General features: G+C 41.6%; 5 protein-coding genes and 1 long non-coding RNA gene across 14 annotated transcripts; 1 reads left to right on the top strand and 5 right to left on the bottom strand.

The window, feature by feature from the left end:
- Positions 1 to 4: 4 nt before the first annotated feature.
- Positions 5 to 1,942, bottom strand: nme3 (NME/NM23 nucleoside diphosphate kinase 3). The gene is made up of 5 exons (XM_085933354.1): positions 1,805 to 1,942; positions 1,187 to 1,317; positions 1,006 to 1,107; positions 649 to 761; positions 5 to 580 (listed from the first exon to the last, which is right to left on the bottom strand). The coding sequence occupies exons 1-5, from the start codon at positions 1,848 to 1,850 to the stop codon at positions 466 to 468; spliced, it is 507 nt and encodes a 168-aa protein (XP_085789480.1). The 5' UTR covers positions 1,851 to 1,942; the 3' UTR covers positions 5 to 465.
- Positions 1,660 to 8,496, top strand: LOC147044500 (uncharacterized). Of its 4 annotated transcripts, none has more exons than XR_015068446.1 (5): positions 1,660 to 2,418; positions 3,430 to 3,515; positions 4,779 to 4,912; positions 5,175 to 5,250; positions 5,337 to 8,496. It is a non-coding gene; the product is annotated as an uncharacterized LOC147044500 (long non-coding RNA). The 4 variants fall into 4 exon arrangements; XR_015068445.1 differs by having other exon boundaries at positions 1,661 to 2,418; positions 5,334 to 8,496; XR_015068447.1 differs by having other exon boundaries at positions 1,661 to 2,418; positions 5,175 to 5,751; positions 5,904 to 8,496.
- LOC147044501 (uncharacterized) lies at positions 4,758 to 6,804 on the bottom strand. 6 transcript variants are annotated; one of them, XM_085933348.1, is made up of 13 exons: positions 6,732 to 6,804; positions 6,576 to 6,675; positions 6,341 to 6,382; positions 6,209 to 6,265; positions 6,050 to 6,102; positions 5,930 to 5,970; positions 5,790 to 5,855; positions 5,625 to 5,717; positions 5,471 to 5,544; positions 5,331 to 5,396; positions 5,168 to 5,255; positions 5,000 to 5,060; positions 4,758 to 4,924 (listed from the first exon to the last, which is right to left on the bottom strand). In XM_085933348.1, the coding sequence occupies exons 4-13, from the start codon at positions 6,233 to 6,235 to the stop codon at positions 4,792 to 4,794; spliced, it is 702 nt and encodes a 233-aa protein (XP_085789474.1). In that variant the 5' UTR covers positions 6,236 to 6,265; positions 6,341 to 6,382; positions 6,576 to 6,675; positions 6,732 to 6,804; the 3' UTR covers positions 4,758 to 4,791. The 6 variants fall into 6 exon arrangements, with proteins under 6 accessions (XP_085789474.1, XP_085789476.1, XP_085789472.1 ...); XM_085933350.1 differs by having other exon boundaries at positions 5,625 to 5,855; positions 5,925 to 5,970; XM_085933346.1 differs by having other exon boundaries at positions 5,625 to 5,855.
- mrps34 (mitochondrial ribosomal protein S34) lies at positions 8,178 to 9,794 on the bottom strand. Its single transcript, XM_085933353.1, has 4 exons — positions 9,443 to 9,794; positions 8,961 to 9,289; positions 8,809 to 8,851; positions 8,178 to 8,601 (listed from the first exon to the last, which is right to left on the bottom strand). The coding sequence occupies exons 2-4, from the start codon at positions 9,276 to 9,278 to the stop codon at positions 8,303 to 8,305; spliced, it is 660 nt and encodes a 219-aa protein (XP_085789479.1). The 5' UTR covers positions 9,279 to 9,289; positions 9,443 to 9,794; the 3' UTR covers positions 8,178 to 8,302.
- A 553-nt stretch (positions 9,795 to 10,347) lies between these two features.
- On the bottom strand, positions 10,348 to 13,563 carry spsb3a (splA/ryanodine receptor domain and SOCS box containing 3a). Its single transcript, XM_085933937.1, has 7 exons — positions 13,395 to 13,563; positions 12,745 to 12,949; positions 12,487 to 12,661; positions 12,227 to 12,414; positions 12,058 to 12,160; positions 11,850 to 11,975; positions 10,348 to 11,760 (listed from the first exon to the last, which is right to left on the bottom strand). Exons 2-7 carry the CDS (start codon positions 12,868 to 12,870, stop codon positions 11,369 to 11,371), a joined length of 1,110 nt encoding a protein of 369 aa, XP_085790063.1. The 5' UTR covers positions 12,871 to 12,949; positions 13,395 to 13,563; the 3' UTR covers positions 10,348 to 11,368.
- A 417-nt stretch (positions 13,564 to 13,980) lies between these two features.
- Positions 13,981 to 16,641, bottom strand: atp6v0ca (ATPase H+ transporting V0 subunit ca). The gene is made up of 3 exons (XM_085934156.1): positions 16,386 to 16,641; positions 15,191 to 15,374; positions 13,981 to 15,081 (listed from the first exon to the last, which is right to left on the bottom strand). Exons 1-3 carry the CDS (start codon positions 16,459 to 16,461, stop codon positions 14,877 to 14,879), a joined length of 465 nt encoding a protein of 154 aa, XP_085790282.1. The 5' UTR covers positions 16,462 to 16,641; the 3' UTR covers positions 13,981 to 14,876.
- Positions 16,642 to 17,180: the final 539 nt, after the last annotated feature.

Raw genomic sequence — 17,180 nt, 5'->3', positions numbered from 1 at the left:
ACAAGACTGAAGAAATATTTTATTTGAGCAACTGCAAAACAAACCAGTCATGTAACATCATCTTGCATAAAACCAATCGATTAAGTAGGCTGGATGTTTAAATCCACAATTTGCTTTTTGACATTTTCACTTTTCCTTACCTATCTAGCGGCCAAAAAATGGCAAAACTAAAAGTGTCAAGCTCTGATTCAAGTAAACAATGGACACATTTATTCATTACTAATTTGGTCACGATGCTCACAGCACGAATGCATGAGCTATAGAAGCAAAGTGCATTTTCATTGTTTAAACGGAATATTAGCCAGCGAGTGTGTCATTTCTTGCAGCCTTTTATTTATTAATAACAAAGCTGGTGTTCAATTAAAGTCATACCATCTTTTTCACCCTCAAAATTGTAACTGAATTAAGGTGACCGATGCCAGATCCTAATGACAAAGCTGAAATGCAGAATCCGTGTCGTCGTCCTCAGTAGATCCAGGGCATGCTGTTGCGCTCCCACATTTGAAGCTCCTGCTTCTTGAACCACAGGGAGATTTCCTTTTGGGCGCTCTGAACAGAGTCGCTGCCGTGGATCACATTCCTGCAGTGTGCAAACATTTTTTTTAATTTATTTTTTAAATCGTTTTTTATTGCCTCAGTTGTTCTTACCTTCCTACATCCACGCAATAGTCTCCACGAATAGTCCCAGGGAGAGACTCAGCCGGATTGGTCTCACCCAACATTTTGCGTGCCGTCTTGACCACATCGAGACCCTGCCATACCTGAATCAACACACAGCCATGTACGCAAGAAGCATTATTACGTGTGTTCAAAGTAGAGGTTCACGTTATTATTATTTTTTATTGTATGCAACAAATTCATGAAAATACAGCTGTTGCTAAGTTGATATTTTTGCTTTGTGTCCCAATCAAAAATGCGAGTAAGGAATGATTTTCACTTCAGTAACATAATGGAGCCATTGACTTAGTTTAATATAAGTGCCATTTTAACACAAGAACATCTCACCATGGCAACCACTGGACCAGACCTCATGTAGTGAATCAGTTCACCGAAAAAAGGCTTGTTCCGCAGATCCCAATAATGGTCCAAAAGAAGATCCTCTGATGCCTGAGACACACACAATTAATGTAAGAAAATAAGAAATAAAGAACAACGTACTGTGGGTGCTTGGTTGCACGTCTTATACCTGCATGAGTTTCAGTGCCACCAGTTTGAACCCTTTTCTCTCAAAACGCTGCACAATCTCACCCACCAGTTTCCGCTGCACGGCGTCTGGTTTGATTGCAATAAAGGTGCGTTCGTTCACACCTGTCCAGCCTGGAGAAAATAAAATAATGTATTTATTAATGCCAAATCAAAGATTTATCATGGAAATGATTGCAATAAACATCTGGATGTTTCATCTGAAGAATAAAAATTACAGGATTTCAGATAATAAACATCTCTTGGGTCACAGCTATTATTTGGTTTCTATGAAAAAACAAGGATGTTAGGATGTCATTTACGAAATTCAAAAACTCAAAACGTTGTCAGTTTTAAATGTATTTATTTGGAAGTTCAATAATTTAGCCAGCAGAGGGCAGTGCACCAATATAAAAACAACACATCAGCGTCCGCAAAGTTTTTGTTTAGATTCACCATGGAAACTGCTAGCTCCAAAATGGAAGCCACATCCCACAATGCCACGCGATTCACAACTAACTTCACCAATGACGCTCGTTTGCATTTGGCACAAATGCATCTCACTAGCTGCAAACAACCACGCGGTGACGAATTGGAGAGTCGAAGCTGATATGACACTGACCTGACTGGAAGATTTGCGAAAACAAAGAAAGAAAAAAGCCAATCATGGTGGCTGTGGACGGTGTTCACTTTGAGCAAGCAAGACCAGAGTTCGGCGCACTGGTTGACGTATGTTTGGAGTCCTTGCAGTAAGATAAGCAAACGCGAACTATTTCATAGAATTTATCGACTTTTTTCCTATGCTTAATATGTTAATCATAATGAATATAAATCAAATGATGAAAAAAATAGAAGTATTTTTGTTTTGTATCATAACATTCCCGTAACTCGACATTAGATTTTTTTTAATCTTCCGGGACCTCTCTAAAAAAAAGTTAAAGTCCCAATGGAGGATATGCACTGACGTCACAGATTGGGGCGGCCATTATTGTTTGGGTGGCAAAAAGCCTCGTCCGGGGCCACGAGACTCGTGAGGATGGCGGCCTGGGTGGGTGTTGTGATTATTTCGTCCAGTTGGACCAAGAAAGCCGCAAGAGATACATCGAAAAGTTGAAAAAATATAAAATTCATGTTGATCCGCTGTGGAAACCAAGTAAGAACGCCACCAGCTCAAGCGTTACCATTGCCTGATGGGAGCTCAGGATCGGCTGTCATGCAACGTTTGGACGCTTCAAGGTAAGCAAGTTCTAACAGAAAACAGTGCGCATGGAGGTTTTTTTTTTTTTTTAACACACATATAAGTGCTTATAAAAAGAAAGAAAAAGTGGCTCCAGACCATTTTAGCCAATTTGGTTGTCACGTTCAATCTCAAACTATTTATAGTCTTCAGGAATAAATAATGACCTCAAATGTAATGTGCATGTTAACAAACAGTTCAAAACTACATAAAAGATAGACATTTACAAAGTCGCCCTACAGCGTCATTACCGACATTTAATGCTTTGCGCCTGCAGACATTAAAGATGATAATGAAACATAACGACGACCATACTATGGCGCACATGCAGACGTGAGACTAGATAGACTCGATAACAGATATGCAAATATAACAAACTAAATCTACCTGGCAAATAGCAGAGCATGAAGTCAATTAAGAAATAAATATAGACTAGATAACTGATATTCAAATATAACAAACTATATACAAACTAAATCTACTTGGCAAATTGATATCAATTGTTGTGCAAACTTCCAGTTTTATGCTGCAAGCATACTAAATGGTGATTGTTGTATACAATCAACTGTTAAAAAAGTCATGTTTATGTATTTGCCGAAATCAACAAATCAAATACAAATAAATAAATAACTGTAAAATATTATTATTAAGTTGGTTAGTTTGGTCGGTTGACCAGCAGTCTAGCCATTCATGTTCTGTGGGAGTCGACGTCGATTCCGGGTGTTTCAAAAGTTGTGGTCAAAAGACGTCCTCCACCTAGAAATAAGTGGGATGGGTGCAGTACAACGTTTCCCCCGCAGAGGGAGGCCAGTTGAAGTTTGTATTAGGGTTGAGGTCACCAAGAAACTGATTTCTCACACAAATGCATTACGTGTTGGCACATTTGGAAATTCACTCATCATCAAAGTGAACTATACTACTTTGTTCTAATAATAGGACTTGAATCTTTACAAAACCCATGAGTGTGAATTTATGTTATTCACTCCTTTTTTTTTTTTCTTGTTTGACAGGATAGTAGAGGTTTGGGGCCCGGAGGTGCAGCCGACAGTCTTGTGGCACATGAGGAAGGGACTTCAACCTGCAATTGGAACGTGATGTGAGTACACAGGGCTGTGCTTGAGGAGCTGATGTGTGATGTCTCATTGTACCACAAGGTGGCTGCGAGTGCACCTACCTCACCTCTCATTTGTAATGGCACACAAGTGCCACCAGGCAGAAGGTGAGCACATGCAAACATCTGACATTGCTCATTTGGCCAAAACCTAAGTGCCAGGTACTGCCCAACTTTAACATCAAACACTTCTAGATGTGTTTTTAATGACATTGATGCAAACCAGGTTAGTCAGAAATATACTTTTGATGAATATTTGACTTACTCGTTTTGCATCAGTGTCATTGAAAAACACATCCAAAAATGTGTGATGAAGATGTCATGTAGTACCTGGCACTTAGTTTTTGGCCCAGTGAGAGAGGTCAGCTGTTTGCATGTGCTCATCTTCCCTCTGGTGGCATTAGAAGTAAGTGACATCACACTTGATCTTATCAAACACTTGTCGTCAATGTTTGTGTGCAACCAAATTAGTCCCACGCAAACATTGGCAATGTTTTCAAACTGCATTTATGTCTAGTAAATTGTTTAATTGGAATGCAAGTCTTTGTGTTTTATGTGCAAGTTTGCTGTCAACTCATTTGAAGTCTTTCATATTTGGTGGATGCAGCAGTGGCACTTAGGTTTTCGGAGGCAGTTTTCAGTCTTGAGGTGAGCGTTGGCCTTCTGTCACTGCCATGAACACAAGTCTTTGACTGTTTACTCTCCATCTCACATGAAGGTGACAGTCAAAGACTTGTGTCCATGGCAGTGACAGAAGGCCAACGCTCACCTCAAGACTGAAAACTGCCTTCGAAAACCTAAGTGCCACTTTGCCCGCCTCCTGGCTCTGTCAAATTCAGTCTGACCAATCAAAACACGGCACCCAATTTGCATAACCACGCCCACTTTTGGACAGCCAATCAGAATTCGGCATTTGCACATCTGACCAATCAGATTGCGCCAAATATTCCCGACCACGCCCACTTTTATGCCAACCAATCGTGGAGCACCTCATTTGCATATACACACCCCCTTTTTAACCAATCAACAGCGTTTATTCTTATTGCACCGCCCACTTTCTGAACCCTCAGCCAATCATAAGGCCACATTCCAGTATTGACCCGCCCCCCCCCAAAAAAATTTCTGAAAAAACCTGGGCCAAAAAAAAAAAAAAAAAAAGTTTTTTTTGGGGGGGAATACATTTTTGTGATGTGTTTGAGAAAGGAGAGTTGAGTTAAGTAGTCTTTGTAAACAAACTTTATTTTGCAGAGTAAACATTCAATCACAAGAGTTTTAAGTTGGCTGACAGTCTGCTCGTGGTGAAGTGGTCTGCCAGTGGGATGAGCGGTGAAACGGTCTGCCAGTGGTATGAGCGGCGAAACGGTCTGTCAGTAGGATGAGCGGTAAGTGTGTGCCTGAACCAAAGATAAAAAGATCTGTAAGTCAAAAGTCAAGTCAACATTTTGTGCAGAAAAAGCCATGAAGCTTACCATGCAAAGGGGTTGTTCATGGCACCAAGTGTTAAGAGCTGCATGACTAGTTCCTTGCTGCCTGTCAGAAAATAGGGGGGGAAAAAAAAGATCATTGGAACAAAGTTGTCATGACTGTGCAAGAGGAGCAGTTAAAGAGCATAGCACCTAAGTGCAATTGTGCCTCACTTCTCAGGTTGCCTTGGAGATGAGGACGCAACAAGAAAAGTGTAATTGTCATGTGCCTTTGCCCTGTCTTCCGCTGTGAGCAGGTACACTACAGTAGACAAAAAGAAAAGTTATTGAAACTTTTAAACATTCTACCTGAATTAAATGTACTTTCTTCTCTTACCAGCAGAGGGTTTACCTTCAGCCTGCTATAGTTTGGACTGTACTCCAGGTGCTTTGTCACCTCTGCCTGTAAAGAAAAAGAACATTGACAACTCAATTTAAGTTGATTGCTTTTAGTTTTAATTGTAGAGTGGAACTTACCGCTGAAAACCTTGGTCGATGAGTAACAGGCTGAGAGCCTGAAATGTTACAAAGACTCTCCTGGATTTCCACGCCTGCACACAAATGAGGTAACAGTCAAGCTGGTGTCGAGCAAGTTTTTTTTTTTTTTTTTTTGCACGTCTCAACACTTAACATTGAGGCAGCCTTAACGACCTTCGACATGGTTTTGGAGATTTACTTGGCCAGGCATGTGGAGCATCTGATAGAACCCATACTGGAAACTCGACTGCACTAAGAGAAGGGGGAAAAAACCCAAAAAGGTTAGTTTTTTTACAAATTTTTGGTGCAATTAGGTCACCTGTCAAATGTTGGACAGGAAGTTGATCATGACGCCTCATTTCCTGATTGCCTGCACCAGCACCACCTGAAACGGGTCAAGCACTCTGATTAGTCGAGTTTGTCATTCTAACAGGTTCAAATGTGGCGCTTTTACTTCACCAGTCGATCCATGCTGCAGGAAGCTTGTCCTTTGGCACCACCTAGTGGACAAGACAGTAAGAAAATGCACATGCTGAAATCAATTGTTCAAACATTTGTACAGGTGTGCATGAGTTTCACCAGTGAAGAGCGCAGGACGGCACTGGACTTCTCTCCAACTGCAGCTTGCTAGCCTGAAAGACACGGTAATCTTGTAACCAATCTTGTAAACTTTGAGCTTTACCAGTTAGTTTGGGTTAGAAACGTGGCATTTGGTCGACATGCTTAGCAAGAGTAGACCTGCAAACGTCTCATGAAGCCACGCATTAAAGGACAGCAAATCGGCCATTTTGAAACCTGCAGACAAAAAAAAAGTCAATTATTTAGTCTGTTTAATAAAAGATGTTCTGCAATTATAAACGAGATTTTTGCCTTTTTTGGAGTAAACGTGGTTCTTCTGTTGCAGATGCGCACCTGTGGACAGAAACGAGACAATTAGATGCAGTCAATTGAAAGAGTTTACTTGCGAATCGCTCAGAAAGTCGGTCATGTGAGGCTCATTAGGAAGATTTCGCACTTGTAGAAAGAAAGGGAAAAAAATTAACGCGCATGCATCAAAAATATTTCATTTATTCGGTTGAGAATCTGTGCAAACGTTTTGTCTTACCTGCGGCAGAATGGCGTTTGATGCAATTTGTGATAGAAGACGTTAACTGGCAACGCTAGTGCAAACATTTTAGCTTGCGTGTCCAAAGTGCAAATTGACGCTGAAAGAGAGCAAAAGCAGTTAGTTGAAATTGCTACTTAAATAGTAAAGACTCACCTTGTGAAAGTTTTGGACGCTGCATGCTCTGCTAGGGTGTGCAGGGCAGCATGACGTGATGGTGTCTGAAATGAGCAAGTGAAAGATTGTCGCGTTTGTGACGTCTTTTATAGTATTTTTCTGATGACGTCACTTCCGGGAAAAAAAAAAGGACAGCTGTTTAATGACAAAGCGAGAGAAAATTGGCAAAGTGTTTCCTGAGCGCTTAGACGGGGCTCGAACCAGGGTTCCACAATTTGGAGGCTAAGGCGTCAACCACTCGACCAGAGCCTGTTGAAAGTTTTGCGAAAGTTTTTTGTATTTATAGAGTACTTTGAAACTCTTTAAAATTTGAAAAGTCTAAAGTGCCATTCAAGTACAGAGAAGCGAACGCCAATTAGTGTATAAGAAATGGTCGAATGGTTAAACATTTTGCCTTAAATTCGGGAGACTCGAGTTCGATCCTTGAGCATCGCTCTGTTTAATTCGTAAATGTTAAACAGAGTGAGATTGGAACCCGGGTACACCAAACCTAGTATTATACCACTCGGCCACATTGCCGTGAAATTGTATGATGGAAGTGATGAACAAATACAGACAAATGAATCTTTCTTTGGTGGTCACGATTTTGCCTTCAGTTCAGGAGAACCGAGTTCGAGTCTCATACATTACTCTGTATATCTAAATGTTTGACAGAGCGAGACTCGAACCCGTGTCTCCCGAACTCCAGGCCAAGTGTTATACCATCATGCCACAGTGCCGTGAGAAATTTCGGAATTTCTTTTGTGGGTCTTTCAGAGATATGGCTTGACCCACATACAGACAACTGAATCTTTGTATGATAATTTCATTTGTCTTGTGATTAAAGCTTTTACCTAGAATTCAGGAGAACCGAGTTCGAGTCTCATACATTACTCTGAATAATATCTAAATGTTTGACAAAGCGAGACTCGGACCCGTGTCTCCCGAACTCCAGACCAATATATACCATTATGCCATAGTGCCTTGTAAATTTCAGATTTTTTTTTGGGTGGTTTTGCAAAGGTATGGCTTGACCCAGAACTGGACCTTTGTACTATAATCTCAATTTGTCTTGTGATTAAAGCTTTTTCCTGGAAACCGAGTTCGAGTCTCATATATTATCTTTGTAATATATAATTGTTTGACAAAGCGAGACTCAAACCCGTGTCTCCTGAACTCCCTATCAGTGTTAAACCATTATTCCACAGTGCCGTGAAAATTCCAAAATTGTATACACAAGCGAATAGTAAGCCAAACGTTCAACAAGCTGCAGTAGTTTTATGTGTTTGCAATTATTTTACATAACTTTTTTCCCCCCAGAATTTCAATTTATTCTACACATAAGACTTTTTCTTTTTTAAGAGATCACATCCTCTTTCCACACACTAGTAAATTGGTCAAATCTGTTTGGACATGATTTTGAAAGACACACAGTTTACTACACACTACATTTAATCACATTTTATTAAGATATTTAACAAGTCATTTTACACATAAAACAGCACTGCCATTTGTTTCTGATGGTAGAATTACCAATTGGTTCTTGTCCTTCACTTTGACAACTATGGACATCAAACAGCTGTCTCCAGTCTCTCCTTCTTTCCTTGGTCTTGACTCCGGAAAAAGTCTTTAGTGAGCACCACTTCCCTTTCTAAAGGCATTAGAGGCTCCTCCGTTAGGATGGTACCTTCCATTTGCTTGTGCCGTGCCAGCTTCATGGCACGTAGCAGCGGAGGGTAAGGGACATAGCGCACGGGTGGCTCAGGAACCGGCACAAAGTCCTTAAATTGTTGCTCAATGTGCTTGGGGACGAGGCGCCAGTCGTGGTACATCACTTTGTCGATTTCTTTGACCTCTTTCTCCTCTTTACCTGCCAAATAAACATTTGATTAAGATGAATTCTTTTCAATTTGTGGATGATTTGTGATACCAGTGTTTGGCCATAAATGTATGCAACATAATCGGGAAAGCACCACTTGGCACTTAAAAGGATGTGCAAGAAGTAGAAGTAGCTAATTGTGACTGACAAATGTGTTATGGCCATATAGTTTGAATTTACAATACTTGGATGACTTACCTTTATAAGTGAGGACGCCCCAGGCTTTTCCGTGATCCATGTCCTAGATGATAAAAAATATTTTAAATGTGGGTCAGCACTTCTGACAGTGTTAAGTCCATCACTGCCACAATATCCTCCCTCACAATACTAAATGAGATGAATGCTCGTACCTCAGCCGTGTAGTCCACCTTGACTTTGGTGATCTGCCAATAACTGGGCTCCGTGTGGTCCTCCAGCCACGACTTGCGAGTGAACACACGGCCCACTCCGAACATCCGCATACCCGCCAGCAGAGAAAATAAGCGACTCTCGCGGCGGACATCCTGCCAAGCCAGTACGGGGAGCATCTTCCCCGTGTGAGGCCGCTTCATGGTGTCGTAATCGAGGTCGTACTTTTGCGAGTCCCGCGGTCGGTTCTTCAGCTCGCGGTAGGCGCGGATCTTCCGAGCCATCTCTGCTATGAGACGAACACGCTTTTTCTTCACCATGGCTGTGGGACCTGTGGAGGAGATGCCACAGAAGTTTGTTATTAATTGCAAAACCATGCGACTCTTTTGTGTTAATAATAATATTAACTTTGCAGCAATCTCCATCTAAACACGTTTGTTGGTTATGGAGCTTTTTAATCAACAATATATTCAAAGCATATTACCTGGATGTTTGTGATCGGTAAAACAAGTACAATTGACCTCCGCAAAAATAATGCGTGACTTCCGGAATCTTGGTCCGTCAGTGAAATAGCTCCGCGTGAAACGAACGTTTGTTCCTATACTTCTTCTTGAGATTCCGGTGCAGCTCGCAACCGTCTTGCTGTGTATTACTGCCGTCTTGTGGATACTTGTGGTATTGCGTGTTTTCCATAATATATCCCCGTAATTCAACAATTAATGATACATTTTTACCTCTTAGGAACATACATAAAACACAAACAAATGATTAGGTGGCTGTGATAATTCAATTGACCTCCGCAAACATAACGCAGGACTTCCGGAATCTTGGTCCGTTAGTGAAATAGCTCCGTGTGAAACGAACGTTTGTTCCTATACTTCTTCTTGAGATTCCGGTGCAGCTCGCAACCGTTTTGCTGTGTATTACTGCCGTCCTGTGGATACTTGTGGTATTGCGTGTTTTCCATAATATATCCCCGTAATTCAACAATTATACTTTTTTTCACTCTTAGGAACATACATAAAACACAAACAAATGATTAGGTGGCTGTGATAATTCAATTGACCTCCGCAAACATAACGCGTGACTTCCGGAATCTTGGACCGTCAGTGAAATAGCTCCGCATGAAACGAACGTTTGTTCCTATACTTCTTCTTGAGGTTCCGGTGCAGCTCGCAACCGTTTTGCTGTGTATTACTGCCGTCCTGTGGATACTTGTGGTATTGCGTGTTTTCCATAATATATCCCCGTAATTCAACAATTAATTATACTTTTTTCACTCTTAGGAACATACATAAAACACATACAAATGATGAGGTGGCTGTGATAATTACTGTACACAAAAGAAAACATGTTTGTGCATATTCAGCATTCACTTTATTTTCATCTGAAAATCATGCTGATGAAAAAAGGCAAGTGAAAGACCTTCAAATAGCTTCATAGTTAGTTAAATAAGAACGGTACGTTTCTTCCTTGTTTTTAATTATCAAATGACACAATGGTAAGTGCATGGATGCATCAATAAAAGACAAATGGAGTTAAAGACCACAACAATAACTGCATGTCAGATCTGAAGGGGGAAATAAACATTTAGCAAAGACTCGACAAAAGAAAAAAAACATTGTCATGATGGTCTTGAGCCATGTACGTAAGTTTTTGATTTTAAATGTTTTTTGCAAACTATTTCACAATTTTAAAAAAGTTGAGTGCTTCTAGTTCATAAATGTGTGAACCTTAAATGACAAAATATTCTAGCTTTTTAGGGATTTAGAGGAAAATGACCTTAGAGTTAAAAGGGTGACTCAGGTGTTTGCAAAGTATATATATAAAAAAATTGTTGTCAACAAGATGCAACAGTAAATAAAGGCAGATTAATGTAACACTGATGACCAGAGTCATAAATATGTTGGTCCTTCATTTGGAACATTTAAATGAAGTGCACTCAAAAGTTATTCTCAATTTGACCAGTAATATAACCACATTTCCAGACAGCAAGATAGATGATTATTTTGATAAAATGATTGCATTGAGTTTAAGAATATGCACTATTTGCATACCAATTAAAAAAAAAACATAGCTGCATGGCTTATTCCGAGCGACACACGTTTGCGGAAAGCACCCAAAATGGCCACCAAAATATCTCCACCTTTGACACTTCAGTGTTACACTCGACAGTACGTCGTCATATTAAAAACAAATCCCTGTTCACGAATGGCAAGAGATATCTACAGTTGACGTCTTTTGCTACAGTAGTCCTTGCTTTGGACACCGTGTGAGTGGTGCTCTTGCATGAGAAGACCGTTCCCTTCCGGTTACATTCTTCAATACTGCAACACATTTGAAAGCAAAGTATTGAGGCAGGTATTTTCGACTTGTAGTAACAGTTACTGCCTTGTTTTCACGCCGCTTGTCAAGTCCAGCGACACCTCTTCCTCTGGCAGGCCTCGGGGTCGGACGTACAACCTTCCCAGTCACTCTCAGAGGACGACGGGCCGGCCGAGGGAGGGACGGGCAAGCACGGGGAACGTTCGGGGGTATCCGCGCTTTCGTCTGCGACGCCGCCGTGGATATTGAGCAACCAACCCAGCTTGTTGTGCAGCAGGTGACGAAGTCCCGGCGGCAGGGGTAGGACGTCCAGGGCGTCTGTACAGTCCGGCAGGAGCTGGCGAAGGCGAGCGCAGCACAGGTACAAAAGGGAGGTGGGCGCTGAGCAGGATCGGATCACCTTCATGCTGCTTTTGGCTGCTGTGGAGCACGCCATCGGGTAAAATCTTTTGTTGTGGAGATCTGTGGCTGCGATACCTAGTTGGACAATAAAGACATTTACTGTCTTGTGATTTATTGAATGGTGTCACACACAAAAATATCCCACTTTAATCTTGTGAACTTACCTATGCACTTGCGATTTTTAAAGAACGTAAGCGTGCCGTGCCACGTGTCCAGATGAACCCCGATAATGGAGCCCTGGCCAAACCGAGAGGAGAAGTTCATCTTGTCTCCTTTATGATGCAATAAGCCTGTCAAAATAGGACATTTATATCTGGATCAAGAACAATTTCGTGCAAAATCAATATGCATGTTCAGAATGAAGGCTTTTACCAGTATAAGACAAACCCCAGCTGTCCACATCCTTCCCCAAAAGGCTGCAGAACGAATGTCTGTATTTATCGAGGTTGACATCAGTAGTACCGATTCCAACCATCTGGGCAGTGACAGTATAGAAAATAAATCCACTTGAGCTATCCATTATTCTAGCCAGTGTGCATACCATGTCTGTTCCATAAACGGGGGAGGTCATCTTGATTTCCCAAAAGTGCTGCCCTTCCGCGAGCTCCTTGGAACCTCGAATTGCAGCCGTGCCGCAGCTGTACTCCGAGTGAAAGTTGACTTGGCGATTGTCGCAGCTCAGTAAGGTCGCTGTCGATCGGCTGCCGGCATCCCAAACCCAATCAAAATCTAAAAAATAGTCCAATCAGTCCAAATTGAAAATCATGCAATAAGGCATCTTCACACCACACTATATCTGACCTTGATCATCCTCTCCACAGTGACAGTCTTTGACTTGGTAAAAACCTCGCCGATGACGGATGGTCTCAGCTTGGTAGTCGCAGCCACAGTAAGATTCTCCCGTCACAGGCACAGCGCTGGGCACCGGAGGGACCATCACCGCCGAGTAGTCGGCCTCCGAATCCGAATCGCTGTACTTGAGATCGTTAACAGTGACAGGAATGCAGAGATAGTAAATGCCATACTTCCGATTTTCAGTTGCTGCTGATGAGTGCTAACCTCCAGGCGTTCATAGCCCCATCCGTCACTTTCTGAGGCCAAGACAAGCGCTCTTGCATCAGGATCTCGACGTATTCCACCCCAAACATATCGCCAAGCGCGGCTGTTCCTGCCTCGTCTGGACATGGCAGCGACGCGGAGCTTGACTTTCACTTGACGGTCACGTTGAATCGAGATGCAAAGATGTCAAACAGCATCTGTCCAGCTGTCGCAAGAGAAGATGATTTTTAATCATCATCTGATCGTGCTCGTATTAATCCACATCCAATTATGTGATTGCAATTTTAGATTAGTTTTAAAACTATTTCACGACACAAATGTTCTGGATGATTGACACATTGTGACTCCGAACAACGACGACTTGACGTGGTGTTGTTTTTTTTGTCCCCCCTTCCTCAATTGATTCTATTTTTACAACCATCGACCCGAGTGTGCAGCTATCGCTTACTCGCAATCATTTCGATGAGCTATAGAAGCTTTTTAAAAATGTAACAATTGACACATTTGAGTTATTTTGGCCGTATGTAAATTTATACAAGGCGAACTAAACTAGCGGCAAAATGTGATTTGTTTTCTATCTAACATAAACATGCAGAGCAAACATGCACGCTAGTTAGCTTTGGTAGGCTACTTCGTAGCATCAACATTACCTGGCTGTTGGCAACTGAAGTAAGAATCTTCATTAAAGGCGCATATCCAAAGACGACGAAGGAATTTATGACTGTATATGCTTTCTATTTTGGCGTGACCCAATTTTCTTCCAGCGTGATCGCAAACAATAACATGCAAGCGGATATGGAGCTCAGTCATCACTTTACGTCTTCCCTTTCCGGATGTTTTTCATGGAAACAAAACGTAAATAAATATACATTTAATAATCATTCAGATGTGCATTATTACATATTTTTATACAAAAATGTCTTCATAAATTGGTCGTACATCCTAAAATATATAGTAATAGTATTATAATTGACCTAAAGTGTAAAGGGAAATCAGTGTGATATTAAATATTAATATCGTATTCCGGGGCTCTGAAATGATCGTTAACGTCACAATTTGCTCAACCTTTCCTTTCACACACACTACAGCAAAAACTACTTTGTTGGTAAATTTGATCTGGTTAAAAAAAATCTAAATAAATCATTTCCAGATGGACCAGTGTTCTTTGTAAAAATACTTTTAAATATCCTTGATGCGACTCATTTTTTTTTTGAAGAAAATATCTTGACCACAATGTTCTGGAGGAGGATGAGTTTTATTTGGAAATCTGACTATAGCACAGCTGAACAGTAACCTTGAAACAAAGAAAACCAAGACAGCAGCACTACAGGTTGACAAGAATAGAGTTTGAAGATGCCATAGTAAACATAAATTCACTTGCACACATGATGCAGTCAGATCACACACACTTTCAATTTCATATTAACATGTGGACATCCTCCAGGAATAAATCACACTACATCCAGAGGAATTTCAAGCACTTAGAACAATTACCGACAGTGCAGTTACTCTAACTATACACAGATCATTTATATCTTTTTAATGTATATAGGGTATTTCATAAACAGTACTCCATTTAGACAGTTTCATTAAGTCTTCATAATGTTCCATAAATAGCACAAAAAAAAAAAAATAGTTGACAGCTCTTCACTGCTGTGATTCAAAAACGGTCCCCAGAAAGAACATTAAAACAAACCAAAAAAAATACTGATGTGCACAATTCCGCTGTAGTGTCGGATAAGAGTGACATAAGAAGAAATTAAAGTTAGGTTGGGGGTGGTGGTGAACGTTGATACTCAGCACAGCACAGACCGATTACTACATTTACAAAGGGGTGACCACTGTACAGGATAAGATCAGACAACACGTCAGGCAGACTGTCCACACATCATCCCACAACAACCAACACTTCATCTTCATGCCCACTCTGTACACCGCACCTGACACAAACCGGATGGCTTGGAAAATACAATTTGGACAGATCACAATGATTGATGACACAACTGCCAGGTCCAACGGCAACAACGCCATCCCATCTTGTCAGGCCCTCTTGGTGTTATGGAAGTTGGTGAAAATCTATTTGTTCTCGCTGCTTCGATGTGGAATGAATGAAATGACGCTGGTGTGGACGCTTATTTCGTAGATAGGATAAGAGCCACGATCAGGCCGTAAAGCCCCAGCACCTCGGCGAAGATCAGGATCAAGATCATGCCCACGAAGAGGCGTGGCTGCTGGGCCGTACCTCTCACGCCGGCGTCGCCTACAATCCCGATGGCAAAGCCGGCCGCCAGGCCGCTCAGGCCAACGCTCAGACCGGCGCCTAGATGAAGGAAGCTTCTGTTGAAGGAAACAGAAATGATAGGTGACAACATGGCATAAACCAGTCAAGTCTTACAGACATAGATGCTTGAACATAACAGCAGCAGATGTACATGATGAATCTTACTTGTAGAGAGTCACCCTTTCCGTGATGCTGTTTGCTATCAGCACCGCCACCACCAGCCCGTAGATGGCGATGATACCCGCCATGACCACGGGAATGATGGACTTCATGATGAGCTCTGGCCTCATCACTGACATGGCAGCGATGCCAGTGCCGCTCTTTGCCGTTCCATAAGCCGCGCCTAGAGCTTAAGGAGAAAGATGGGGCTAACTGTTAATACAGTCTTTTTTTTTTTTTTTTTTAAATGCAACACATTGTGATTACTAAAGTGTGAAAAGTGAAATTATAGCTTAGACACACTGAAAGCAAATAACACCTTCTCAGTTGCTGCAGCAGGATGAGGAATTATATAATTTCAGTTCTCAGCACTTGTTAATTAATGGGCGTCGCATCCCTCCGTCATCTGTTTTTATTGCTTGCGGCAGAAAACAAGACAGTAAACTCCAATTTAGCCCAACAATGTTATATTAGGGAATATATATTCACTGCACATTTTTTGATAGTGTCAGTCCTAAAACTGACTGGTGAGTACTCCAGGTTGGACCCCATCCATCCAAAAGTCAGGTGGGATTAGCAGAGAATGCATGGATGGTTGGATTCATTTAGTACAGCATCTCCGAGTTAAACCCCAACGAGTTTGACACCCCTGGGTCATAATATTAATTGAAAATCCAAGGCATCCTCTACTTCCCATACAATTGGATGAAGCACAGGTGTTCCTCGCCCAATGCATGTAAAGCTTGAGGCCCTCAGGAATGAATGAGTGCATGTGTGGTTTTCTCCTTCACTGTCATAGACCGAATGATATCAGGCCTCAAACAGCCTAGTGTGTCCGATTTCATTCAAAACTGGGAGGTTCCGATCTGTTGGTATAGAAATATACAATTGCATTATTTCTAACGATATTATCATTATAAGAGAATGCCGATTGATTCTGCGTGATCACTCGATGACAGCCAAGCTAGCATCAGTTGGTGGTCGCTCGCTTATTCGATGAAGGCCGGGGGGGCAGCTACCCGCCACCCCGCCGCCTAATGACACGTATCCCCGGCGAGTATAGGAAGCGTAACCGCTAACACCATTCAATCGCGTTGAACTAAACGCGGAGCTAAGTTTTGGAGGTCATCGATCGGCGCTACACGACAGGAGAAGCTACAGACGTTCATCAAATGTCAAATGAAGAAGCAGCTGTAGTTACCACTGAAGACCATGGCCGCAGAGGCTCCCATCACAGCGAAGAAGGGCGAGTACTCGGGGCTCTCCTCGGATGACATTCTCGCAGTATTTACGGGCCCAAGAAGCGACGGGAGAAGGTTCTCTTACCGTTTACCTCTATCCCACCGTCAGCCTCGGACAGGTTTTAAAACCGAGTGTTGCTATAGGCTACAGAGGGGTAAGAGGACCGGTGCAGAAGGGGAAAATGGCGAAACGGAAAAAGTCACATGACCACCTGAATTGGAAGGAACCATTTGTATGGTTTCGGGGGTGCTACATGCCATATTTGTGGAAATGCTCTATTTTATTGGCAGTAATTGACGCCGTGAAAAATATAATAGAGAAGAATACTGTTTTTAGTCATTTAAATTGATACCTCTAATTGGAGTAGTTTGATGTACGATATTAAATGGTGTGAGTAGAATGAACAGTGTTTACATGGTGGTATATTCTGCTGCAAGTGCATACCTGCAGTTCGGCCAGTAGTGTAACATTTGTTTTAAATACTACTTTTAATAAACTTTATAGAAAGCGTGAGCCTAGTGGTAAAAAAAAAAATACTTATTTATATTACTGTTGAAATAGATTGGTCAGAGTTCATTATGCATTATACCTTTCTGCTTAGTTGAGCTCTATTAACATGCTACATGATTTTTTTGTACAACTCAATAAAAAGATTCAGTTTGGCAGCCTAGTGTTGACACACTGAGAAGGTTCTGGGTTCTAGTCAGCAAATTTGTCTTTCAGTGGGGTCTTTGGATCAGCCTTCTTTTCAAAA

Source organism: Syngnathus leptorhynchus, chromosome 16 (genome assembly GCF_054491065.1).
Source record: "Syngnathus leptorhynchus isolate UIUO chromosome 16, UIUO_Slep, whole genome shotgun sequence".
NCBI classification, from domain to species: domain Eukaryota; kingdom Metazoa; phylum Chordata; class Actinopteri; order Syngnathiformes; family Syngnathidae; genus Syngnathus; species Syngnathus leptorhynchus.
The sequence above is the reverse complement of the archived record's forward strand: the minus strand, read 5'-3'. Positions and strand labels throughout refer to the sequence as shown.